The 21,765-nt window shown below is 51.1% G+C and overlaps 7 protein-coding genes across 7 annotated transcripts; 4 read left to right on the top strand and 3 right to left on the bottom strand.

Moving 5' to 3' along the window:
* Positions 1–552: 552 nt before the first annotated feature.
* On the top strand, positions 553–4,120 carry BGZ61DRAFT_509231 (major facilitator superfamily domain-containing protein; the record flags this gene model as incomplete). The annotated part of the gene is made up of 3 exons (XM_046251992.1): positions 553–2,136; positions 2,247–2,250; positions 3,045–4,120. Exons 1-3 carry the CDS (start codon positions 760–762, stop codon positions 4,118–4,120), a joined length of 2,457 nt encoding a protein of 818 aa, XP_046098583.1. The 5' UTR covers positions 553–759.
* Positions 4,121–5,972: 1,852 nt separating this feature from the next.
* On the top strand, positions 5,973–7,107 carry BGZ61DRAFT_363878 (glycoside hydrolase; the record flags this gene model as incomplete). The annotated part of the gene is made up of 2 exons (XM_046241464.1): positions 5,973–6,176; positions 6,232–7,107. 2 exons carry the CDS (start codon positions 5,973–5,975, stop codon positions 7,105–7,107), a joined length of 1,080 nt encoding a protein of 359 aa, XP_046098582.1.
* A 156-nt stretch (positions 7,108–7,263) lies between these two features.
* On the bottom strand, positions 7,264–8,837 carry BGZ61DRAFT_557164 (Asparaginase/glutaminase). Its single transcript, XM_046255676.1, has 7 exons — positions 8,670–8,837; positions 8,326–8,620; positions 8,107–8,279; positions 7,861–8,060; positions 7,757–7,805; positions 7,550–7,699; positions 7,264–7,489 (listed from the first exon to the last, which is right to left on the bottom strand). Exons 1-7 carry the CDS (start codon positions 8,798–8,800, stop codon positions 7,330–7,332), a joined length of 1,158 nt encoding a protein of 385 aa, XP_046098581.1. The 5' UTR covers positions 8,801–8,837; the 3' UTR covers positions 7,264–7,329.
* A 1,049-nt stretch (positions 8,838–9,886) lies between these two features.
* On the bottom strand, positions 9,887–12,686 carry BGZ61DRAFT_483166 (bacterial alpha-L-rhamnosidase-domain-containing protein; the record flags this gene model as incomplete). Its single annotated transcript, XM_046249460.1, has 2 exons — positions 9,887–10,840; positions 10,890–12,686. 2 exons carry the CDS (start codon positions 12,684–12,686, stop codon positions 9,887–9,889), a joined length of 2,751 nt encoding a protein of 916 aa, XP_046098580.1.
* A 3,021-nt stretch (positions 12,687–15,707) lies between these two features.
* On the top strand, positions 15,708–16,291 carry BGZ61DRAFT_483165 (uncharacterized protein; the record flags this gene model as incomplete). The annotated part of the gene is made up of 3 exons (XM_046249459.1): positions 15,708–15,793; positions 15,843–16,021; positions 16,155–16,291. 3 exons carry the CDS (start codon positions 15,708–15,710, stop codon positions 16,289–16,291), a joined length of 402 nt encoding a protein of 133 aa, XP_046098579.1.
* A 1,739-nt stretch (positions 16,292–18,030) lies between these two features.
* On the top strand, positions 18,031–19,603 carry BGZ61DRAFT_429112 (uncharacterized protein). Its single transcript, XM_046243768.1, has 2 exons — positions 18,031–18,261; positions 18,328–19,603. The coding sequence occupies exons 1-2, from the start codon at positions 18,154–18,156 to the stop codon at positions 19,501–19,503; spliced, it is 1,284 nt and encodes a 427-aa protein (XP_046098578.1). The 5' UTR covers positions 18,031–18,153; the 3' UTR covers positions 19,504–19,603.
* Positions 19,604–20,816, bottom strand: BGZ61DRAFT_460111 (Mss4-like protein). Its single transcript, XM_046246990.1, has 5 exons — positions 20,640–20,816; positions 20,418–20,529; positions 20,178–20,315; positions 19,953–20,118; positions 19,604–19,883 (listed from the first exon to the last, which is right to left on the bottom strand). Exons 1-5 carry the CDS (start codon positions 20,652–20,654, stop codon positions 19,799–19,801), a joined length of 516 nt encoding a protein of 171 aa, XP_046098577.1. The 5' UTR covers positions 20,655–20,816; the 3' UTR covers positions 19,604–19,798.
* Positions 20,817–21,765: the final 949 nt, after the last annotated feature.

Genomic DNA, 21,765 nt, shown 5'->3' with positions numbered 1-21,765 from the left:
CCGACTTCATTTTTGTTCCTAGAAGCCACCAATGGCCCATTCCCAAGTGAAGCCGTCGAGCTGTGAAGCGATGAACCAATCTCAACCCGGCGCCAGCTTACAGCGGTTGACGGCGGCAGTGCAAACGCTGCGGGGAGCGAATGCGGAGCCCAAAATGCGCGCCGCGGACCGCCAGAGCGCCAGTTCCGACGGTTGCATTAGTCTCTACAGCGTCTCCGTCGGGTGGAGATTCGCTATCACATCAATCATCACGCTCGGCTTCTAGCGATGGCTTCGTTAGTTTGTCTTCCGTCGCTTGGGTGATTGCTTGGACGGCAGAATGGCTGAAGGTCAATTGTGACGCCTGACTTGGACATGATTGATTGCCTGCTGCTGTAGGCATAGCATCATCGTCCACACCTTGTAGCCAGTAGCCATCCTGAGATGCGCCGAATGCTGGCTGATAAGCCCAAACCTATCTCGATTTGCTCTGTCGCTACGCAGACGCTAGCAGTATCCATGCCTATCAGTCCCTTTTCCGGCGTATCTCTCCTCTCACAACATCCTAGACTGCTCATATGTGTACCACATGTACAGTCCATCTTGCAATGAAACGCCCGCCACTTACCACGACGACTTATATACCTCCGTTTGGTCGTATCACTTTGCGTCCTCGTACGAACGAGGCATCCTTCTATCGTTGTGGCAGTCTATTGCATTCAGTGTGACTGGTCTGAACCCACTCCATTCCTCACTTCAACACCACAATCCAAGTCCAACATGACCACAGACGTCATGGAAAAGTCGTCTACCCGCGTGGCCGACTCGCTCTCTGTTTCTGCACTGGGCGAAGATGTCACGTCCACTCGGCCTCTTGAGCCGATTACACGAAAAGTTGACTACCACATCGTGCCGCTGATGCTGCTGTGCTACTTTCTCCAATTTCTCGACAAGGTCCTCATCAACTACGCCAACATCATGGGTCTTTCTGCATCAATCGGCATCCACGGCAACGACTTTCCTTGGATGGCCACGGCCTTCTTCATCGGCTACGCCATCGCCGAGTTTCCCCAGGGCTACCTCATCCAGAAATTCCCCGTGAGCAAAGTCCTCGGCGTCAACGTCGTCCTGTGGGGCGTCACCATCTGCTGCACGGCCGCGGCGCAGAACTTCCCGGGCATCACCGCAATCAGGGTCCTGTTGGGCATGTTTGAGGCCGTCATCACGCCGGCCTTGATCATGATCACGTCGCAGTGGTACACCAGGCGGCAGGCGACCCCGAGGACGGGTATCTGGTACTGCGGCCTCGGGATGGGACAGGCCATCGGTGGCTTGATCTCCTTCGCTGCACAGCATGGCAGCGCGACAAGCAACTTCGAAGGATGGCGGATTATGTTCTTGGCTGTGGGGGTGTTTAACCTCCTTGTCGGTGCGGTAGTCACCTTCTGGATGCCCTCTGGCATTCAGGAGGCCAAATTCCTGACAGAGGAGGAAAAGGTCGTGCTCCAAAACGCCCTGGCAAAGGACCAAGGAGGCAACGGCAAGAAGGTCTTCCAAATGGCCGGCCTCCGAGAAGCATTCATGGACCTGCAGGTGTGGCTTCTCTTCCTCAACACCATCCTCATCGTGATCCCCTCGGGCATCATCACGACCTTTTCTGCTACGCTCATCCGCGGCTTTGGATACACCACCAAGCAAGCTGCCTTGCTAAACATGCCTTCGGGCGTTGTATCAGTAATGGCCACCTTAATGGGCACATTTGCCATCTTGTATGACTTCCCGCGTTGGCTAGGTATCTGCATCCTGATGGTGCCTACTCTCATCGGAGCCGGGCTCATGTCATTCTACAACACGAGTCAGGCTGGCTCTCTGGCGGGAATCTATCTCATCAACTTCGACGTCGCGCCTCTTGCCCTCATCTACGCGCTTGTGGGTGCAAACACGCAGGGCTACACGAAGAAGGTCACGACCAACGCCATCATCGCGATTGGCTTCTCTATTGCCAACATCATCGGACCACAGACCTTCCAGGCCAAAGACGCGCCAGATTACATCCCCGCCAAGATTACAGTGTTTGGCGTCTGTGGTGGGTCTATCCTGGTCAGCATTGCCACAAGAATCTTGTATGGAGTGAGGAATAGGGGGAAGACGGCAGTGGCAAGACCGGATGTCGAGGGGACTGTTGCAGGAGATGCCGGTGGACAAGAGGGCGAGGACCTTACGGACAGAACGAACCCGACATTTTACTACGTCTATTAATAGCGTAGCGACGTGGGAAATGTATGCAGCAGGGGCAATCGTTGTTGGCATATTTTAGTCACTTACTCTTAATATCACGTTTCGTGTCTATCAAAGGTGCCAAGACCTGGTAGATCTAACAGATCTGAGAATTACTTAGCGCCGGTTTTTGCCAACTTGAAACGTGCGGTTATTTAGCTTCAGCGTATACAAAACTTCAATTATAAAATACTGTGCTGCAATGTAGGATATCAGCCACTCTGGGGCAGGCTCCATAAAGCCACAACATCCTCTCACCAGCCCATGTCTACTTTGTCTCTAGCTACCACACTTTGGAGTATCTCAGTGTCTTAGAGGACTTGCTACTGTTCTCCGCCTTCCCTCTTCTAGAAACCCCCATGTCCCGTTTCCTGGTCTCCACTTGTGGGTTCTCTGAGCTTCGCTCGTAGTGTTCCGTCGCAAGTAAGCAGCTTTGCGACGGAAGACCCCTGTCATCGCTGATACGGAGCACACCTTTGCGCGGGGAGGAGAACGGATCGCTGCGAACCTATAGTTTACTTATCTAGGATATTCTATGGGACCCGCTACTATCACCAATTCACCCAAACTGGAGCAACACACATTACCGCCTCCGAGCCTAGATCCACGGATTGTCCGACCTCGCTCCTCTCTAGGTGTGAGGAGTCTACTTCTGGGATTTAATTTGTTAGACTCACTGAGCTTTGTCTAGATTTCCCTTTACTCTTTCTCACGTCTCCTCCTTCTTCTGATTTTCCTTGCCATCTGGTAATCTGAAATATCTAATACAATCGACATGCCTTCCTCAGTTATCGCCTCCATTCTCCCTCCTTCTTTGGTGGCTGTCACAGGCGCCAACGGCTTTATCGCGCAACATTGTATTGCTACCTTGCTCTCTCAAGGCTACAAAGTCGTCGGGACCGTTCGTTCCCAATCCAAGGTCCAGCAAGTCGTGGATACCCACGCCCAGAACTCGGATCTTTCCGTCGTCGTCGTCGAGGATATCACCTCGCCAGACTCTTACCTCTCTGCCTTGCAGCCAAGTTCCCCTGTTGCCATTTTTCACCTCGCCGCACCATTCCACTACAACACCGCGAATTTTGAGCAGGACCTCATTATCCCCGCCGTAAAGGGTTCGACTGCCATTCTGGAGGCTGCGAAGCTACTCGGGGGTGTTAAACGCATCGTACACACCAATTCTTTCGTGTGTATCTACGATGCTGAAAAAGGCCCCCAGCCTGGGAAAATCTACACCGCAAAAGATTGGTCACCTTTGACGTATGAGGACGGAGTAAATGCACCGAATGCGCCAACGGCATACCGAGCTAGCAAGGCGGTCGGTGAGCGCGCCGCATGGAAGTGGATGGACGAGAACATGGAGGTTGGTTTTGATCTAGTGAGCCTCAACCCAGGCATGGTCTTTGGAGCATTCCTCCCTGGTGCACTGCCAGCTTCTACTGCACAACTCAATACGTCCAATGATATTGTCTGGAGAGTAGTTTCCGCGGGGCGAGACAACGAGGTCCCGCCTACAAGGGCTCCAGTATGGGTGAGCGTCAAGGATACGGCCCTTGCACACGTAATGGCCCTCCAGGTTCCCGAAGCTTCCGGTGAGAGGTATCTCCTTGCAGCGGGAGTCTACTGCAATCAGGAAATCGCAGATGTGGCACGAAAGGTGGCGGACAAGTACGGACATAGGATCCCAATTGGTGTTCCGGGAACAAGGGAGTCACATCAACATTTCGGCGTGGATGCCAGCGTCACCGAGAAAGTACTTGGTATTAGGTGGCAAGGACTATCGGATATGCTGGCAGAGTTGATGCCGCAGCTATTTGAGATTGAGGGAAAAAACCAGCAGGGCTATGAATTAGGCAAGGTCGTTTAAACATCGAAGGACTTCATGAGGGATCCTCTAGGGTAGTTTCAGATGCTGTCAACGCTCAGTATTCTATTGAGCATGGCACGTTTGAAATCAAAGACGAGGAATATCAATGCAAGCCCCGTTGTTACTTCGTGACTATTGTTGCTGATCATAATTGTCTTGTCGATGAAGGCCGCTACGATTCATCATCCAGTCTTGATTTCGGTACATCGGCACTCCAACATAACTCCATGGTCAGAAGCATGATTCCAAGACGATTAATCACGTTACTATCTTTTTCAATTTACCCGCCGTCTAACTTTTGTCTCAAAACAAAACAGACCCACCGGGATTACATGTCTGAGACCGCCACACAGTGATCTGGGCAGATTGGAAAAGCTTGATTTCCAACCCCAAACAAATTCATGTATTCTCTCATGCAGGTTATTTCAAGCGGTGTGATGGGGCAGCGTTGACAGGTTTGTGGAGACACCTTGATAGGCTTCTTCCCAGTGCGACAAGCAATATTCCAGACTATGAAGTGCTCATCAATGACAGAAGCGAGTTGCTCTTTGCGAGACGACCAGAAGGGGTTGGATTGCGCAAAACAAAGGCTCATGACGTTTCGTCTTGTTTCCCGATTAGACGGAAGAAATTCAGAGCACCCAAGCCCTTGAATCAAGGGCATCACTCAGCAAGTTGCAAATGCTAAATCTACTCATGAGCGGATCCGACATCGATTCTTCCGGCACTTGAGGATTGAGCAGGTAATTTTTCCACAAGTTCACCATGTTTGCGGGCCTGAGCGAGACCAATGAACCAGAATGCCTTCCTTGTCATCGGAATTCGGCAGTGGTTGACTCTGCATTCAAGGGTTCCCCTTGATCATTGAGTCGGTGTACTCCTCTCCCAGCAGGGAGCTCTCTGCTCCATTGGCCCCGCCATCATAGGCACGTGGTGCATTGTCACTCTGGCTCTCGCTCATCCGTATACTCGTTTTGGATCCGGGGTTTATGGGCTTAGATATCCCTTCCACTGTTTGCCTTCTTCCACTGTTTGCCCAAACAATCCAATCAATTCGAGACGCTAGGTCATTCGAGCCCGCTGTTCGTATTCTACGGACCCGGGGGCCCGGGACGTGTTCCACCGTAATCGGCATTATCGGTCTTGGCGATACGGCCGAGATGTGCTGGCGATGCTGGCGATGCGGCGAATTCAAAGCCACCAATCTCTTCCTCGCGACGGCCTTGGTGGAACAATTGCCACGGATTTTGGCTTGGTTGTTTGAAGAAGCTTCAAGAATAACCGTAGCTAGTGCGGCGTAATGGGGTGTTTCCAACATCTTAGTGAAACCTCAAATGAGCTTTTCGATGCCGTCTTAGCCGTTGCAGGGGTCCGCCTCATAAGTCTCGACCCGTCCCCTGGCTCCCACGCTGAGGCTAGGCCAACAGGCCAACAGGCCAACAGGCTAGGAATCGGGGTCCTCGTAGGCTAACTCCCCGCGGATGCGGCCGAAATTCAGGAATACAGTGGAGCCAAGCCGACCCAAATTGATATGGTCGCTTGGTGCCGAACGGACCGAGATTCCCCGTTATGGCTTCAAGGAGCCTCGAAGAGATACGGTCAACCGCATAGGGGCCTGGTGTCATTTCAACTTGTGTTAGGGGGAATACGAACAGTAGTAGCTCCACGATCATGCGGGGTTCGTTTTGACATCCTAAATGATCAGTATATAACATGTCTGTCAGGCACCGTGGTTTCTGAACTATCAACCAAGACATTCATTCACTCATTCCTTCATTCGCTCACTTTCTTCTTGACTTCTTCAGCACATTCTTTTACTATTTGACATAGTAACATTTACAAATCAACAATCATGCACTCTTCAATCCTCTTTCTCGGAGCCTTGGCCTCAGCTGCCTTTGCTACCCCCATCGTGGCCCCCCGCGCCAGCTGCACTTTCACTGATGCCGCTACTGCCATCAAGAACAAGGCCAGCTGCTCTACCATCATCCTCAACAACATTGCCGTGCCCGCCGGTACTACTCTGGACTTGACCAAGCTTGCCACTGGCACTCATGTAAGTAACTGTGAAGTTCAACGTCTTACCGTTCCCGGTTTAACTTGCGATATAGGTCATCTTCCAGGGAAAGACTACCTTCGGCTACAAGGAGTGGGAAGGTCCTCTGATCGCCTTCACTGGTACCAACCTCCTCATTGAGGGTGCTTCCGGTCACTCCATCGACTGCCAGGGTCAGCGATGGTGGGACACCAAGGGAAGCAACGGCGGCAAGACCAAGCCCAAGTTCTTCAGCGCTCACTCGCTCAAGAACTCCAACATCAAGAACCTCAACGTCCTGAACACCCCCGTCCAGGCTTTCAGCATCAACGGCGTCACCAACCTGGGAGTGTACGGTGTCACCATGGATAACTCTCTGGGAGACACCCAGGGTGGACACAACACCGATGCTTTCGATGTCGGCTCCTCCACCGGCGTCTACATCTCCGGAGCTATTGTTAAGAACCAGGACGACTGCCTCGCCATCAACTCTGGAACTAACATCACCTTCACCGGCGGAAACTGCAGCGGTGGCCACGGTCTGTCCATCGGCTCTGTCGGTGGCCGAAGCGACAACGTCGTCAAGACTGTCCGAATCCTGAACTCCAAGATTTCCAACTCTGACAACGGTGTCCGCATCAAGACTGTTTACGGCGCCACTGGCTCCGTTTCCGACATCAAGTACGACACCATCGCCCTTACCAACATTGCCAAGTACGGTATCGTCATCGAGCAGGACTACCAGAACGGCTCGCCCACTGGTAAGCCCACCGCTGGTGTCCCCATCACCGATGTGACTATCAACAAGGTCACTGGCACTGTCAAGTCCAGCGGCACTGACGTCTACATCCTTTGCGCTTCTTGCAAGAACTGGACCTGGACTGGAAACAAGGTCACTGGTGGAAAGACCTCCAGCAGCTGCAAGGGTGTCCCCAGCGGCGCTTCTTGCTAAACGGCCAACTTCATGACGCTGGCCAATGAAGACGGGGATGAAAGGCTGGGACCAAACCGAGCAGGCTTATGAGATGTATCTTTTCTATAGTATAAATCTGGTATTTAATTAAACTACTATCATTCTTTTAAAAGGAATCACATTGAACTCCAGTCGCACCGATTTAATAACTCATTTCTCATTCTATGGGGTCTGATGTCCCGCATCCTAGTGATACGACACTTATTGGTAATACGCTTTCTGGCTGGCCCAAGAGCCATACACTGCCTCTCTAAGAGGGGTCTCAAATGAGTCACGAATCTCATCAAGGCTCAGACCAGCATTGATTGCTAGCTGAAGCATAATCCTTGCCTGCTCTGCGCCGACATAGGATGAGTAAAAACTAGATAAAAGGTTATCATAGGTTCCAATTAGTTTTAGCACGGGGCCAATCAAAACATACATGGGACCAGGGAATCGACCGGGGACTCCTGTACCCGTCACAGGGCGAGCAACGGCCACAGTTGGGATACCCTTGCTGAAAAGATCTGCAGCAACCGCTTGGGCATTCGGGCTAAGTTGAGCTGCACCGGGGCCTAGGACTACCAATCCCCTAAAGGAGTAGTCAGTAAACTTCAACTTTAACTTAAATATTCTTAACAATACATACTTGGCCCCATTGGCAACCGCAGCATACATCAGGGATGCGTCAAAGCCCTCTGGAATCTAGTTAGCATGCAAGATCTTGTCAATTTATCTCCTTCAGTTACTCACGATGACCATAAAGAATAATGACGGAGGGAAGCTCTGTGGTATTAGTGATATCAAAATGAGGCCGGCCAGTTGCGTACCCGGCGTCGAAGTAGTAAAAGGGTTGTCCTCCAAGGAAGACGCCGAGGTTTCCTTGTTCAAGTGATTTAAAGGTATCAGGGGTGTTGGCGTTTAACTTGGTGGAGTAGAAAATCGATGTGATTCTAAGAATATTAGATTTAATCCATGTGCATCGTCTGACTCGCTCACCTATCATTGAAAGCAATGAGGCCGCCACGGTTGCGTGAAGACGGTGACACTGCAGCTGCGACAGCTTGATAGAAGTTCGATCGGCCGTCTGGAGAAATATAGCTATCTGGACGCATTGCGCCCGTCGCAATAAATGGCTTAGAGCAGTTGAAAGTCAGGTCGACGCCAAACGCCTGCCAAATGTCAGGAACACGCATTGTACAGTCACAAAGCACTTACTGTTTCTTCCAAAGTATTGGTGCCGTGGAACATAATTGCACCAACAATATCGGAGCCACGGGAGCAAAGTTGCTGATTGGCATGCTGGCTGATGTTGAGGTAGAGCGATGAGTTCAGACCAGAGCTACCGCCAGTAACATCGAAATTCACCACAGCAATTTGGGCGACATCCAGCACTTCAGACACATTCCCAATTAACTCTTGAGGCGTAGGCCCAACTCCGGCGCCATAGTTGACATTATCTAGTCGACTATAATTCGAAGCGGATAGGATAGTTCCCCTTGCGCTATAGATGCTATGGACACGAGTTAGGGTTGAAGTTTGAGAACCTCGGCGTCACTTACACGACTTTGGGCAAAGATGCATTGGTAGAGATCCAGTCTAAATCCGAATCAAATCGCGCTTGTGCCAATGGCAATACAACAGCGCCGAGGGCCATCGCCTTGGCGGCGGTCGTGAGGAATTGGGGCAACATGGCAATGAATATCAACTAAATAGAGCAATGATCACAGTGCAAAACTCGATGTATGAGGCTCCATCCGGCATGCTACTAAAATCTGCGAGGGCAACATGGTTTCATTTTATAAGCTGCCTTTTCTTATCTTATCGCTCGGACAAAGTTACTATCCCAAGGTCGTTGACTGACCCTATTGTCTACAGAGACAGCGGGGTTGAAAACCCCAAATAAGCTGCCTTTTCGGCCCTCCGCTTCTCGCACTCAGATTAACTCCGAATTGCAGGCGAATGTCCTCGATGGCGACGTCACAGCGGGATAAAATCCGTGGTTTCCACTTTCTTATCTACCCCTCGAGTTGGCGAACTGCTAGGATCATCCCAATTCTGTCATTCGGAGTCCCGGAGAGGAATAGCAGAGCCAAGACTGCTGGCCCGGCTGTGCATATCACGTCACTGATAGCCGTACAAGAGAACATAAAGTTACCTAAAATATTCCCACTGATAACACCTGCTACCCCAGAGGCGTAACGTAATAGTGGTGATCGCGGAAGCCTAATCAGTCGGTGAGAGTGCGGGGTGAAGCGTTCGTTACTAGAACCATCTTTATCTCAAACCCTGTTCGTGACGCTGAACACTTGTGGGGCTTCATTGGAAATCGGAGTTGAAACCCCGATGTCGGTATCTTTATGAGTTCGCCCGAGGAGGAGGATCGACTATCGGGAAAAATACCAGATTCGGGGACGACGATTTGTTGTGCGGAGACTTTGCTTATCATTTCTCTTCATGTATGGCGAAGCATGGTGTTCACGAAGAGTATTCATCTTTCACGATCCATTCCCCTCAACAATGGCATGGGTGGCTCAACCCAGAGTACTCTTCACTTTTATCCTTGTCATCTTTGGCCGTTCTGAAGTCCAATCTATTCATCAACAGCCACTATATCTCTTTATATCTCACAACCACATGAGGGTTCTACCGTATCGACTCAGCAAATTGGCCTTGCCTTCGGGCTTTTTTATACCTAATGAATTAGGAAATCCAAGCCTTATACAGCTTAGCTTTAGTCCACAAAAACAGAGCCAATTTATCGAGTCGATACGGTAAATTACTCAGTCGCGTCCCGCTTAGCCTCAATCTCTTCCATGAGATCGTAAGGGAAGCCCCGCTTGGCCTCTTTTTCCGGCCCAAGGTCGCTTTCTTTAACCAAAGTCGAAAATGACCATTCTCCTGAGCCTACTACCTCAGTCTTGGGTCCCTCCGGACCTGGCAACACGACCTCCATTGTCGTTGTTGGTGGGACTGTAACGGTAAGGCTAAGTTTGAACATGCCATCCTTGTCTTCCGCAGCCGACCAGCGGCTTGATACTGTTCCATACGGAGTAACGTGTGATGCCTCCGCAGATTTGAACCCTCCGCCAAGCACAGGCTCAACTCTGGACGTCTTCCACCCTGGGCTCAGGCGCTGCAGGCCAGCAAGGCGTTCTACCAAGAACTTTGCCACAGCGCCAAAGGCGTAGTGGTTGAAAGAGGTCATCTCGCCGGGGTTGATAGATCCATCCGGCATCATGCTGTTCCAGCGCTCCCAGATCGTGGTGGCCCCCATAGAGATTGGGTAGAGCCACGAAGGACACTTCTCATTTAACAACATTTTATATGCGACATCGATATGTCCTGTGCTGGCAAGGGCCTCACAGACGAAAGGCGTGCCTGCAAATCCAGTACCAATCTTGAAGGAATTGTGGCGGACAACATCTGCGAGCCGGTCACCGGCTCTCGTCTTCTGTAGCGGCGAGAGGAGGTTAAAGCAAATGGCGAGCGCGTACGCCGTCTGCGAATCTGAGATGATTCGACCATTTCCACTAACGTACTCCTCTACAAACTCATTTCGGGCATTCTCAGCTTCAGTCTGGTACTTGGTCGCGTCGTCTGTGTGGCCAAGCAACGCCGCAACGTGAGCCACCAAGTCGAGGGAATTAATGAGAAAGGCATTGGCAACCAGAGGTGGGTCAGTCACGGCCTTGAATGGCTCATCGGGAGGTGCATTCGGGTCAAGCCAATCCTGTTTTCTCGTTAGCTCATATCATATCCCGTCTCTCCAATGAACTTACCGCCAGTTGGAAAGCCTTGAAGTCCCACAAATGTGTGCAGCCCGTCTCGTTACGGGGAATCACACCCAGCCAGTCTACCATAGATTGGTACTGCTGTGAGAGGATCCCGGTGTCACCAGTTTCTTCCCACAGAGCCCAAGGAGCGAGGACTGTCACGTCATGCCAGATTGCTCCAGGCCAAACCTTGCCCCAGAAGAAGTCCTTTTGGAGCACATTGGGGCAGACCATGGGAGGGACGCCATTCTGTTGTTTCTGATCATATGCCACATCCCTAAGCCAATCTCTTAGAACACCAAAGCAGCCGTACAAGAACGTAGCTGTTGGAGCAAAGAGAGCAAGATCTCCCGTCCAACCCAGGCGTTCATCACGCTGAGGACAATCTGTCGGGAGCGACAAGAAATTCCCCCTCATACTCCATTTGGTGTTTGAGAACAGCTTGTTGACCTTCGGGTCAGAGCAGGAGAAAGATCCGGTTTCCTCCATGTCGGTGTTGCAAACGACGGCCTCAAAAGCGTCAAAGATGTCGATATCCTCTGAGGGCCAGTCCTCGATTTGTGCAAAACGGAAACCATGGAATGTGAATCGCGGCTCGTACGATTCTCCAGATTCGTCACCTTTCAAAACGTAGGTATCGCGGGCCTTGCAGTTTCGCAGGGGTCGGACACCCAATTCGCCATTCTCGAGGACCTCGGCATGCAACAGATTTAGGCGATGGCCTCGGGGGCCCTTCACCTTCTTGACTCGTAAATAACCCACGAGGTTTTGCCCAAAGTCGAGGATGATCTTCCCGGATGGTGTTGTGATTTTCTCAATAGGCTGCACGACATCAAGACGTCTTGCAGGCTCCTTAAAACCGGCAATTAGGTCTTGGCTCTCAGGAAGAGAAGGCAATTCGTCGACATTCTTCCAGTCCTCTGACCTGGCACCTGCACTAGACCAGCCATCGACTTCGGCGGTAGCATCGTACGTCTCACCATCGTATAGCTCGGCGAGACGGATGGGTCCCTGCATCGCGGTCCAAGTGTTATCAGTACCGATGGTATGGCTTGTCCCATCACGATATTTGATTTCAAGCTGGGCCAAAACAGTGGTCCTAGATCCCCAAATGTTTCGAAGGCCACCTCCAAAGCTGAGTCTGCCCCTATGCCATCCTTCGGCCAGCCGGAAACCAATGCAGTTGGTCTTTGATGAGAGGAGGTCGGCCACGTCGTAAGTTTGGTAATGCAGCTGGCCGGCGTATGAGGTCCAGCCTGGCGCAAGGAAATAGTCGCCTACCCTCTTGCCGTTGATCTCAGCCTCATAAACTCCCTGCGCAGTCACATAAAGCCGGGCTGAGAGAATGTTGTCTCCGGCTGTGAATTCCTTCCGGATCAAATCCTCAGGCTGAGGCTTGTCCGTGTCGACATCCGACCAAGGAGCAGAGATAAGCTTGCTTGTCCAGTCTTGTCGACTAAGGAGTCCGAGTTCCAGAAAAGCAGGTTCACTCCATGTAAGGAATTCGGCCTCCCCGTCTCCACGCGCTCGCACCCGGACCGAGTATCTCTTTCTAGAAGCGAGAGGCTCGGTGCCGGTCCAGGGCACAAGATGAGACTCCTCGGAGGAGACCTGGGTCGAAGATAATTTGAAGTATTCTAAGCCCTTGACCTCACTTAGCTCCATTTCGTACTCGACTTGCTTGAAATTCGGGGGCACATTGGCGAAACGCCAAGAGACTCGTGGGTTGGTCTCATGGACGCCAAGGGTGTTCCCAGGACGGTAATGTTCAAAACGAACGTCTACCACAGAAGGGCCTGACATGTCGCCGATTAACGATGCTTGGTTCGCCAGGGTTAGGTTGTCAAAAGGCCATTGATTCATGCGACAAGATTGGCCTCGAACGATTTGTAGTTGGATTTGTGGTTGGATGGATCGGGTCAACAAGACCCGAAGCTGGATTGAGGGGTAACTAAGAATTGGGTCCTGGACGCCACTGACTCGACAACTAGAAGCTGGAGGCGCGGGGAAATTTCCCGACAGACAAGGCAGCGCCCAAACTCGATGTAGCTTCGTCTTAACAGAAGCCTGCACTTCACCAATGCGCTAACAGAGTGAACTAGGCTGGCCACAATTCGTCGCTCACCAATAGCCCGACGAGGCATACGTGACCCACTGACTTCGCCTCCGCTGCGCGATATATCTCTTTCCTTAAAGGGCATTTCTAACCCACCTTGTCACCTCGTGACAATGAATGGAGACCCGCTAGTAGAGGTATCCAGGAGAAACCTCGGACGTAGTAGAAACTAAGGGTAGGTATCAGACCATGTACTACGAGGATGTGTGTCTGGTGCAGAGGTATTACATGTAGCTTGGAAGGGGTTCACAATCCCGGCCTACTGGAAAAAAATAGGAGCTGAAGGTCGCAAATAGTGTCAGGCCAATGAACTGCTGCGTGAGAAGTGTCCATTGAACAGTGACAGTGCGCTTTCCGTCTCTCTATATAAAAATGGCATACCACTTCTCTATTTGTACAGTCTTTGTGACCTCAGCCTCATGCTCGACGGCCAAGACCAGGAGTTGGTATTGCTGCTCAACGTCATAATCAACAACATCCCAATGCAGTTGATAGAGGGCTTTCTTGGCTCGCTCCACTTTGCCTCTAGAGACGCACTATACCGGTGACTCAGGAATGAAAATGTAGATGATCAACATCCACCCGATTTGACTCCACTACATGTAGATTGCAGTAAGGTAGTCTTCAGGGTCGTCCTTATGTAACACTTCCAATGCAACTGGCCCCAGACTCCACACTCATCAACCGCGTCAATTCGTTCAACCCCAGACCTCTGCCCCGCGGGAAGGCCACTGACACCTTGATCTCGTCAGGATTTGACGAGTTTTCCGGGCATCGGCCGAGCTAGACCGAGAATCGTGAACCTTTCTACCAAGCGAATACGCGTATTATCAATGGCGCCAAGGTTGATGCTTGCTGGGGGAGTGTGTAGGGCAGGGTGACATCGCTTGGAGATGACTCTAAAAGGCAAAGGACACCCCTACCTTAGTAAACAGACTTACCGTATCGACTTGATAAATTGGCCCTGTTTTATGGACTAAAGCTAAGCTATATAAGGCTTAGATTTCCTAAATCATTACTTAGGTATAAGAAAGCCCGAAGGCAATGAGTGGGGGAAGGATTCAGGGCCAATTTACTGAGTCGATACAGTAGAAGAAGACAGAGTAGCGTACTAATTAATGTCATTTGAAACACTTAATAAAGCCAAAGTTCAGGGTTCCAAGGCCTCTATTTCTCCCAGAGCTTGGAGGGCGGGGAATATTCTCCAACAAACTAAAATCTAGCTCCCTTGCTACTAGAGAGACAACGCCAAGTTTCTACAGGACTAGATCACTAGTGTTCGCCCAATCTTTACCTGGGTCTCCAGTACAGCGCAATGGTTTCAAGCTTGACGTAGGGTTTTTCATCTTTGGGTTGGAGAATGCATGTCAATTGGCAATTTCGGTATTCGTTCTATTGTGTGGTAGTTGACCATCGATCATCCATGCTAGCCAATTCGACAGAAAATAAAATATAATCATATGTGGTCGCACAATCTGCCACATGGCTCGTTTCTGTTAGCATCAGGCCCAAGTCATTAGCCTAGGGCGTGATTGTCTCGGTCCCATTAACCAATACTCAATGCCGAGACCTCAAATACCAATATTACTATACCCTCTCTGCATACACACGAAATACCCACGTATCAATTCATTAGTCTGGACCTACCTACGATTCAGTTTTATATTCCATTAGGTGAGGAATGTCACCAGATTAAGATGACAAGCTGTGGTCCCCGTCTTCGATGAGTTTTGCAAACTTATAGCTTATGTTAGTGACCATTTAGCTCTGCGTCTTACCATCAGCGAGGTGTTGTTATCGCCATAATGCATCCTACAAAGTCTAAATACCTATTACCGCCGCCGATAGATGATAATACTACTAGCTATATATCCATTAAATACAGCATTTGTGAATATCCCCGTACTTAGCAGTCCAATATAAAAGTCTTACTATTTTAGCCAGTATATGGAGAGCTAGAGCTTATTTTCATTTCGCTGGCAAAAATAGTAACGAACCTATCTATTAGGAGTATTGCTATTCACACAGGTAAAGAAGAAAAAGAATTCGGGGGACAGGGGAAGGTAGTAATAATATCCTAGCTGAATACTGTTATTAAATAAAAACAAAAATATCATACTATCTACTAATAGCTTAAGATTATTAATATATCTTATTTTATTTTTAGTTTTATATTTTATTATTATTATTGTTTTATCAAAACAACACGGTACCAGCAACACACAAAAATTGCACACAGTTAGGCGCAATACCCGGTACCAGGTGCATTGGGTCATGAAACTGTGATAAATCAATCTGCGAATTTTGTTCAGGCACAATCTAATAAAAACGCTGTTCGAAGGTGGCTGACGGTATTATTGCTCATATATCTCGTAACGGAAGAGCTGCCGAGAATAGGGAGAAAATGTTACAGTGTACAGTTTTAGATCCTACTTAGCTAACAAAGGTGAAATTTGCGGCCCGGGATAAATGTCTGGACCTTGAGCCAGTCAGTGGGAGGGTATCAGCTTTCTCAGTCGTTGCATGATTTCTCGAGATCTGCGACCTGCTACCCAACTGAAGGGCTCAGCGAGACACAGACGATTTCGTCATCGAACATATTTTTGACTTTGAGGTTCATCCCAGATATCTTGGCTCCCTTCAAAAGAAGTCCATCGCTTGAGATCCGCGCAAGCAAGGAGGACGTGCAGAAGTATCTGGGGAATAGCATGAACAAACTCCCTACCTTTGTTAAGACGAATTCAAGACTACAAGAAGAGATAAAATCCTCCATTTCGAAGGCCGCTGATGGAATGTGGGTTTTGTGTAACTCTCATGGAGTCCGTGCATTAACCATCTTCCAGGTTTTTGTTGGCTCTGATTTACCTCGATTCGCTAGAGGACAAGTTAACGACCAGGAAAATAAGAAGAGCATTGGCAAATATTCAGCAGCAACGTCAGGATTCGAGTGAGAATAAAAAAGCCCAGGTATTGGGTCGTGCATATGATCAAGCGATGGAACGCATCAAGGGCCAAAAGCCCGGTATGAAGGAGCTCGCTCTACAGGTCTTGATGTGGACCACGTTCGCAAAGAACCAGATTACCTCCGCTGGGCTTCAACACGCCCTGCTTTCGAAGTTGGAGAACTTGAACTAGACGAAGAAAAAATTCTGCAGATGGACAATTTGACACCATCTTGTCTGTTTGCGTTGGGCTGATCACTCTGGACGAAGAAAGCAAGATCGTCCGATTGGTACACTATATGACTCAAGAATACCTGCAGAAAACACAAGACCGCGGTGCTCAGGTTTAGATGCCGAATTCAATATTGCAACAACTTGCATCGCCTATCTCTCGCTCGACGAGTTCCAATCAAGCTTTTGCGAGATTCCCTCTGAGCGAGTCCAGTCATATCCACTCTACGAATATGCTGCAGGTAACTGAGGTATCATGTTCAGGGTGCCTCGAGGTATTGTCCGGGAGTCTTAGCTTTCCTCGAGTGCACTGAAAGGCTTTGGGCATCGGTTCAGCTTCTACATGGCCTGGGCAGTCCTCGTTTCAATGTTGATGACCCAAAAAACAAAAACGGCCGACATTTGGCATCTTGGTTCGGAATTCAGGAAGCATTAGATGTCCGTCGGCGGAGAACTTGCTTGAATCACAAGATCTTGTGGGCGAAACACCACTTTCGTGGCTATAAAAAATAGCCAAGAAGAGATGCTCAAGCGACTGATCGAGAAAGGAGCCAATGTAACACTTCCGAAGGACGTCGCTGATATGCGAGTGAAGACAAAATTTCCCGAGAGGCCCAGAATTCATATGTACCCTGAATAGCCATGCCCTGGACCACTGTTGTCTGCCGTCAGCAGCGGGCACGAGGCTATCGTCAAACTGTCGTTGGAGGCGGGAGCCGACCCGATTTATGAGGATAACCAGTCACGGTCACCACTAGCATTGGCAGCGAGCGCAAACAGGGAGAGCATTTCGCAGCTACTACTAAAAGCAGGAGCTAACCCTAATGGCAATTGTCGGAACGGAATCGCTTCATTTTCTGCGCTAATGATCGCGGCTTCTCGTGGGCATGAGAGCATCTGTGACCTGTTACTCGCATCGGGTACTGATCTATTGGCAAGAACCGCAAGGATTCCTAGAAGCGGCATAACACGAATATATCAAGCAAAAGCTACTAGACATATATCAATAGTTCGAAAACTCTTACAAAAAGGGGCGGCCCTTGATATTTGCAGGAATGGCCATGAATCGTTGGTAAGACTGCTCTTGGAGCAGGAACTTGACATCGATCAGTTATCAACATTTACCAGGGCGATAATGTCATGTGGAATACACGGGTATGATCTAAACCATCCCCGAATATTGACTGATAAAGCTAAATCTCTTGTCTTGTACGCAGATCATCCGAAATCGCCTATTACCTCAGGATAACAAGATCAACAGCCCTCTCCAATGCCATTGGATCAGGGCTACACAAGATAGCGGCCATTTTTAGAGGACGGGGCAGTGTCGAAATGGACGAGGATGACGTTGTTAATTTGCTTCCGTTCTCACTTACGTTTCATCACAACAGAATCGAGTACGTCGAGATAGTGGGCGAGGAAAGGGTGAGCAAGACGATACCATTCATACCATTATTGTATCCCTTGTTCTCCAAGAGTATGCGCAATGTTTTTAGTGCCCCTGGATTGGTATCGGATGCCTGCGACTCAATACCGCGAGGCTTCACGACTTACATCGGAGAGGAGGTTTAGACAGCTACAATAGACGGTCAGGATAGTTAGACAAAAGTCACAGGCTCGGACGCATGTATCTCCATTCAAAGCAACATGAGCCAGGAGTTTAATTTAGGGTGAATAGTCCTCCAACGACCTGCATCAAGCCAACCGCCTCTCTTGTGTTCTTACGCTGTTACAAAATGCTCTCGTGTAGTTGACCCAGCGCTGTGGCACGCGCGCTGGTGTCGCGAGTCCAGTGGCTGTACGTCATCCCACCCCCACCCCAGCTTCCGCTCTCCAGAGGCCGGGATCCCACTTTTAGGCCCCGACTAAGCCTGAGCCGCAACCTCCGAGGCCTCCTTTCGCGAAACCACACCCCCTCCCATCTCGCGACAAAAAAAACCTCCTCCCACCGATTCGCCGCCGCAGTCGCCCGCCAGCAATCATGTCGCAACGGATGAAGGACATGATGCAGAAGGGGAAGGACCTGGGGAAGGAGAAGGGCACTGCGATCCGCAACGTGAAGCCCAAGGGCACTATCAGGGGCAAAGCAGTAAGCGCAATCTTGCGTAGATAACCTCCCCTCACACGACCCGGAACCTAACGCCGTCGTCCTTAGGCCGGCATGGTAGGCTTGCAGAGGAAGGGCTCCGATGACGACCACCATGTCGCCCGCCCCATCTCCCAGCTCCGCGACCCGTCCCAGTTCGCGCCGCCGCCGAAACGCACCGGCTCCGGCCTCCTCCCGGCCCCGCCTCCCACGAAAGCCGCACCGCGACAGGTCATTACCGCGCCGTCCAAGTACCAGGACCCGCGAGCCGCTCCGGTCGAGCCGCCCAAGTTCCAAAAGCAGCTGGAAGCTCCACCTGAGCAGGAAGAGGAGCCCCAGGAAGAGGAGGACCGCCCCCCGCAGCCATACCGGGTGAACACTACGGGTCTCGCTACAAGCCATCTGCCGCCGCCGCCGGGGAGGAAAGATGGCGCAGATGGGAGAGGACCACCTCTACTACCTCCGCCGTCGTATCAATCCGCTACTACTGGAAGCAAGCCCCCGCCACCGAGTCTGCCACCTCGCCTGCCTCCGCGGACCAACTCTGGCAGCTCGACCGCAAGCGCACCACCAGTCGCCAGTCCGGCCTCCACGGGCAGCGGCTACTTGAACCAGGGAGCCATCAACCGCCTAGGCGCCGCAGGCATCTCGGTTCCTGGCTTCGGCATCGGACGCTCCAGCCCTGCAAACCAGGACGAACCGGGTCCTCCGCAGCCTCCGCGTCCCGGCGCTGCACCGCCCGCGCCCTCGCAGATGAACGAGCTACAGAACCGCTTCTCCAGGCTTGGCGCATCCTCGGCGCCTCCTACTGCAAGCCCGCCGCCCAGCGAGGGCACGACGTGGGCGCAGAAGCAGGCCGCCATGAAGACGGCTTCGGCGTTCCACAAAGACCCGTCGTCGGTTTCGTTCTCTGACGCCAAAGCCGCCGCCGGCACAGCCAACAACTTCCGGCAGCGGCACGGTGAGCAAGTCGCTTCGGGAGTCAAGACGGCCAACAGCCTAAACCAGAAGTACGGGCTGATGAACAAGGTCGAGAGCTACACTGGGTCACACAATGAACATGATCAGGTCCAAGGGACCATCGCGCCATCTCCAGTGCCAGGGTTGGCAGGGAAGAAGAAGCCGCCTCCTCCTCCACCTCCCAAGAAGAAGCCAGGCCTGGGAAACGCCTCGGCAGTTTCAAGTGCTCCCGCTGGTCAAGGGCCGCCGCCAGTCCCCATGTCAACGAGACCTCAGTTTGAGTAGATTGCTAGGTTAAGGGATCCGGTAGCATTGTGAGGCGCATTTGGAGTTTTCCACCATTATCTCTTCACGTTGAACAATTGGGCACACACATATCTTGAGTGATTCACAAGGCTCTTTGCGACATCCTGACGGTATATAGACTCCACAACTTTTTGGGTTTCGTTCATAGCTATGTAACCGGGAGCATGTAGCAAGCGCTTCGAACGCAGTCATGTGCTTAGTCATTTCATCTTCCTTCTAAATAACTGGCTCGTGAATCATCCTGGGTCTAGGCCCAGACAACACATCATGCTGCTTAAACCTTCATTTCTGAGACACCGTGCTTCCAGACGAGGAGCCGAGACTTGGCACCGTCATCATACCATTCGATGATAACAACCCTGGCAAAAGAGTCAGCACAGTTTGACTAGGAGTAAAGAGGGATGAAACCCGGAAGAATAAAAACGTACATTCCATCAGGGTTCATGGACTCGCCAGTGTAGAAATCCAGGTTGGAGAAGTCCAACTTGAGGAGGGTGTTCTTGACGTAAGCCTGAGCACCCTTCTCGAAGGCGGTGACTTCCTCAGGGGAAGCGCCCTTCTCCTGAAGAGCGGCCTTGACACTCTTCATGTAGGCTAGATTGAGGTGATCAGCTTAGAAATTGGAGGGTCTGGTAACGTGAGATCCGGCGTACCCTTGAGGGAAGTGAGGTAGCTCTTCTTGTCGAACTCGGTCTTCTCGAGACGGAAAGAATTCACAACGTCCATCACTCTGGCGGCGCCATCGTCCAGGGCTTCCTCGGCCTCCTCGGCGGAAGCGTTGGCACCAGTGTCTAATCAGACGTTGCGTTAGCGTTTTCACCCCGGTTTGTTATTCATCATATCTACCCACGAGGGGCAAACAGGTGCTCAAGAGCCCGCAGGGAATAACATACTGACGCTGACGCTACCCTCCGTGATGTATCCACATTCGGCCCTGTACATGATGTCGTCGACGAGCTCGGGATCGTACGCCGACGAGAGGATCTCGTCGCCGGTGATGATGTCCTAAAATTGCGGGGTTCAGTGTCAGGCAAGGTTGGGCGAAGGATAGCAGGCGGGGTCATGGGGGCGCCGCAATGCGTGATGTGTTTCCTGAGGTCGGGAGCAGCTCGTACCTTGTAGATAATCATGACGGCGGTTTTGTCAGTGGGACCTGAGGAAGAAGATAGGAGGGATGGTGGGTTATTCGCGGAAGGAGTCTGGTAGAGAGGAGCAAATTCAGACTCTGTCGGCGACAAAAAATCAAAGTAGAGAGGGGTGGCGGCGTGGTGGGGTTGGCTGCGCTAGTTCACATGAGGAAAGGCTACGAAAACAGGAAAATCGCATCAACTGCTTTTCCCGCTCCGGGGAGAAAGAGATGAAATTATCGGTTATCTAGGTAGATGTGTTATTTGCATCCAATGCAGAAAAGACATAGTACGGCATTAATCGCGAATCGCCCCGCAAATAAGGGCACGGCAGCAAGGCGGTACGATTAGCGAACCAGCCGGCCGTTGGAGTTTTGATGCCCCAGAAATGGATGTTGGATGGACGGGTATGACCAGGCTGATCTGGACTGACAATGAATTTGGCTTGGCATTTCTGCCCAGTCTGAAAGGCATATGCCAGACTTGCTCTTAGTATAGGTTGACAGCCTCGCATAATAGCAATCTTATCTTGAAGGAATAGGGCCAGCTCCAGCTGTGCCACTGTGCCACTCCTCCTCGGGTCATCGTCATGCATTCACATCAATGGCTGGCGCAACCGCGCCCCAAATCAGCCTCCTGTCGAACTTACTGTCAGACCTGTTTGCGACTTTAAGCTTTCAGCCAACTTCGCAAGTCGTAGAATCAGAATGACCAGTTGGTGACGTCTCAATGGAACGAGCATCGACTCCTCGAGGGGCGCAGTGGCGTCGTCAGGGGCTGTCTGCGCTCATGAAGAACGGGAAAACAGAGCAGACAAGACTCTCAGATATCCAAAAGCGATCGGGTCCAAAACAAAAACAGGCGACGGAAGGATCGTAATCATCTCCCTCGCAGCGAAACATGCCCTCCCACAGGCCATCGTTCTGCCTTGTGTGCCTGAGCCACGGGGTGTGGGCTGATGCCGTCACTCCATGATGCGACTTCGGTGCCGTCATAGCAGTCCGAGGTGCCCTATCGCGCTGCGTCGAGCCCCGTCGCGCCCTGTACAGACTAAGCAACCGAAATTGAGATTTTTTTTCCTGCGCAGAGGTCGCCCCAGGACGGCGCGTCGCAG

Source organism: Ilyonectria robusta (assembly GCF_021365365.1).
Source record: "Ilyonectria robusta strain PMI_751 chromosome Unknown BGZ61scaffold_24, whole genome shotgun sequence".
In the NCBI taxonomy this organism is placed as follows: domain Eukaryota; kingdom Fungi; phylum Ascomycota; class Sordariomycetes; order Hypocreales; family Nectriaceae; genus Ilyonectria; species Ilyonectria robusta.
Note: the sequence above shows the minus strand (reverse complement) of the source record. Positions and strands in the feature narration are given on the sequence as shown.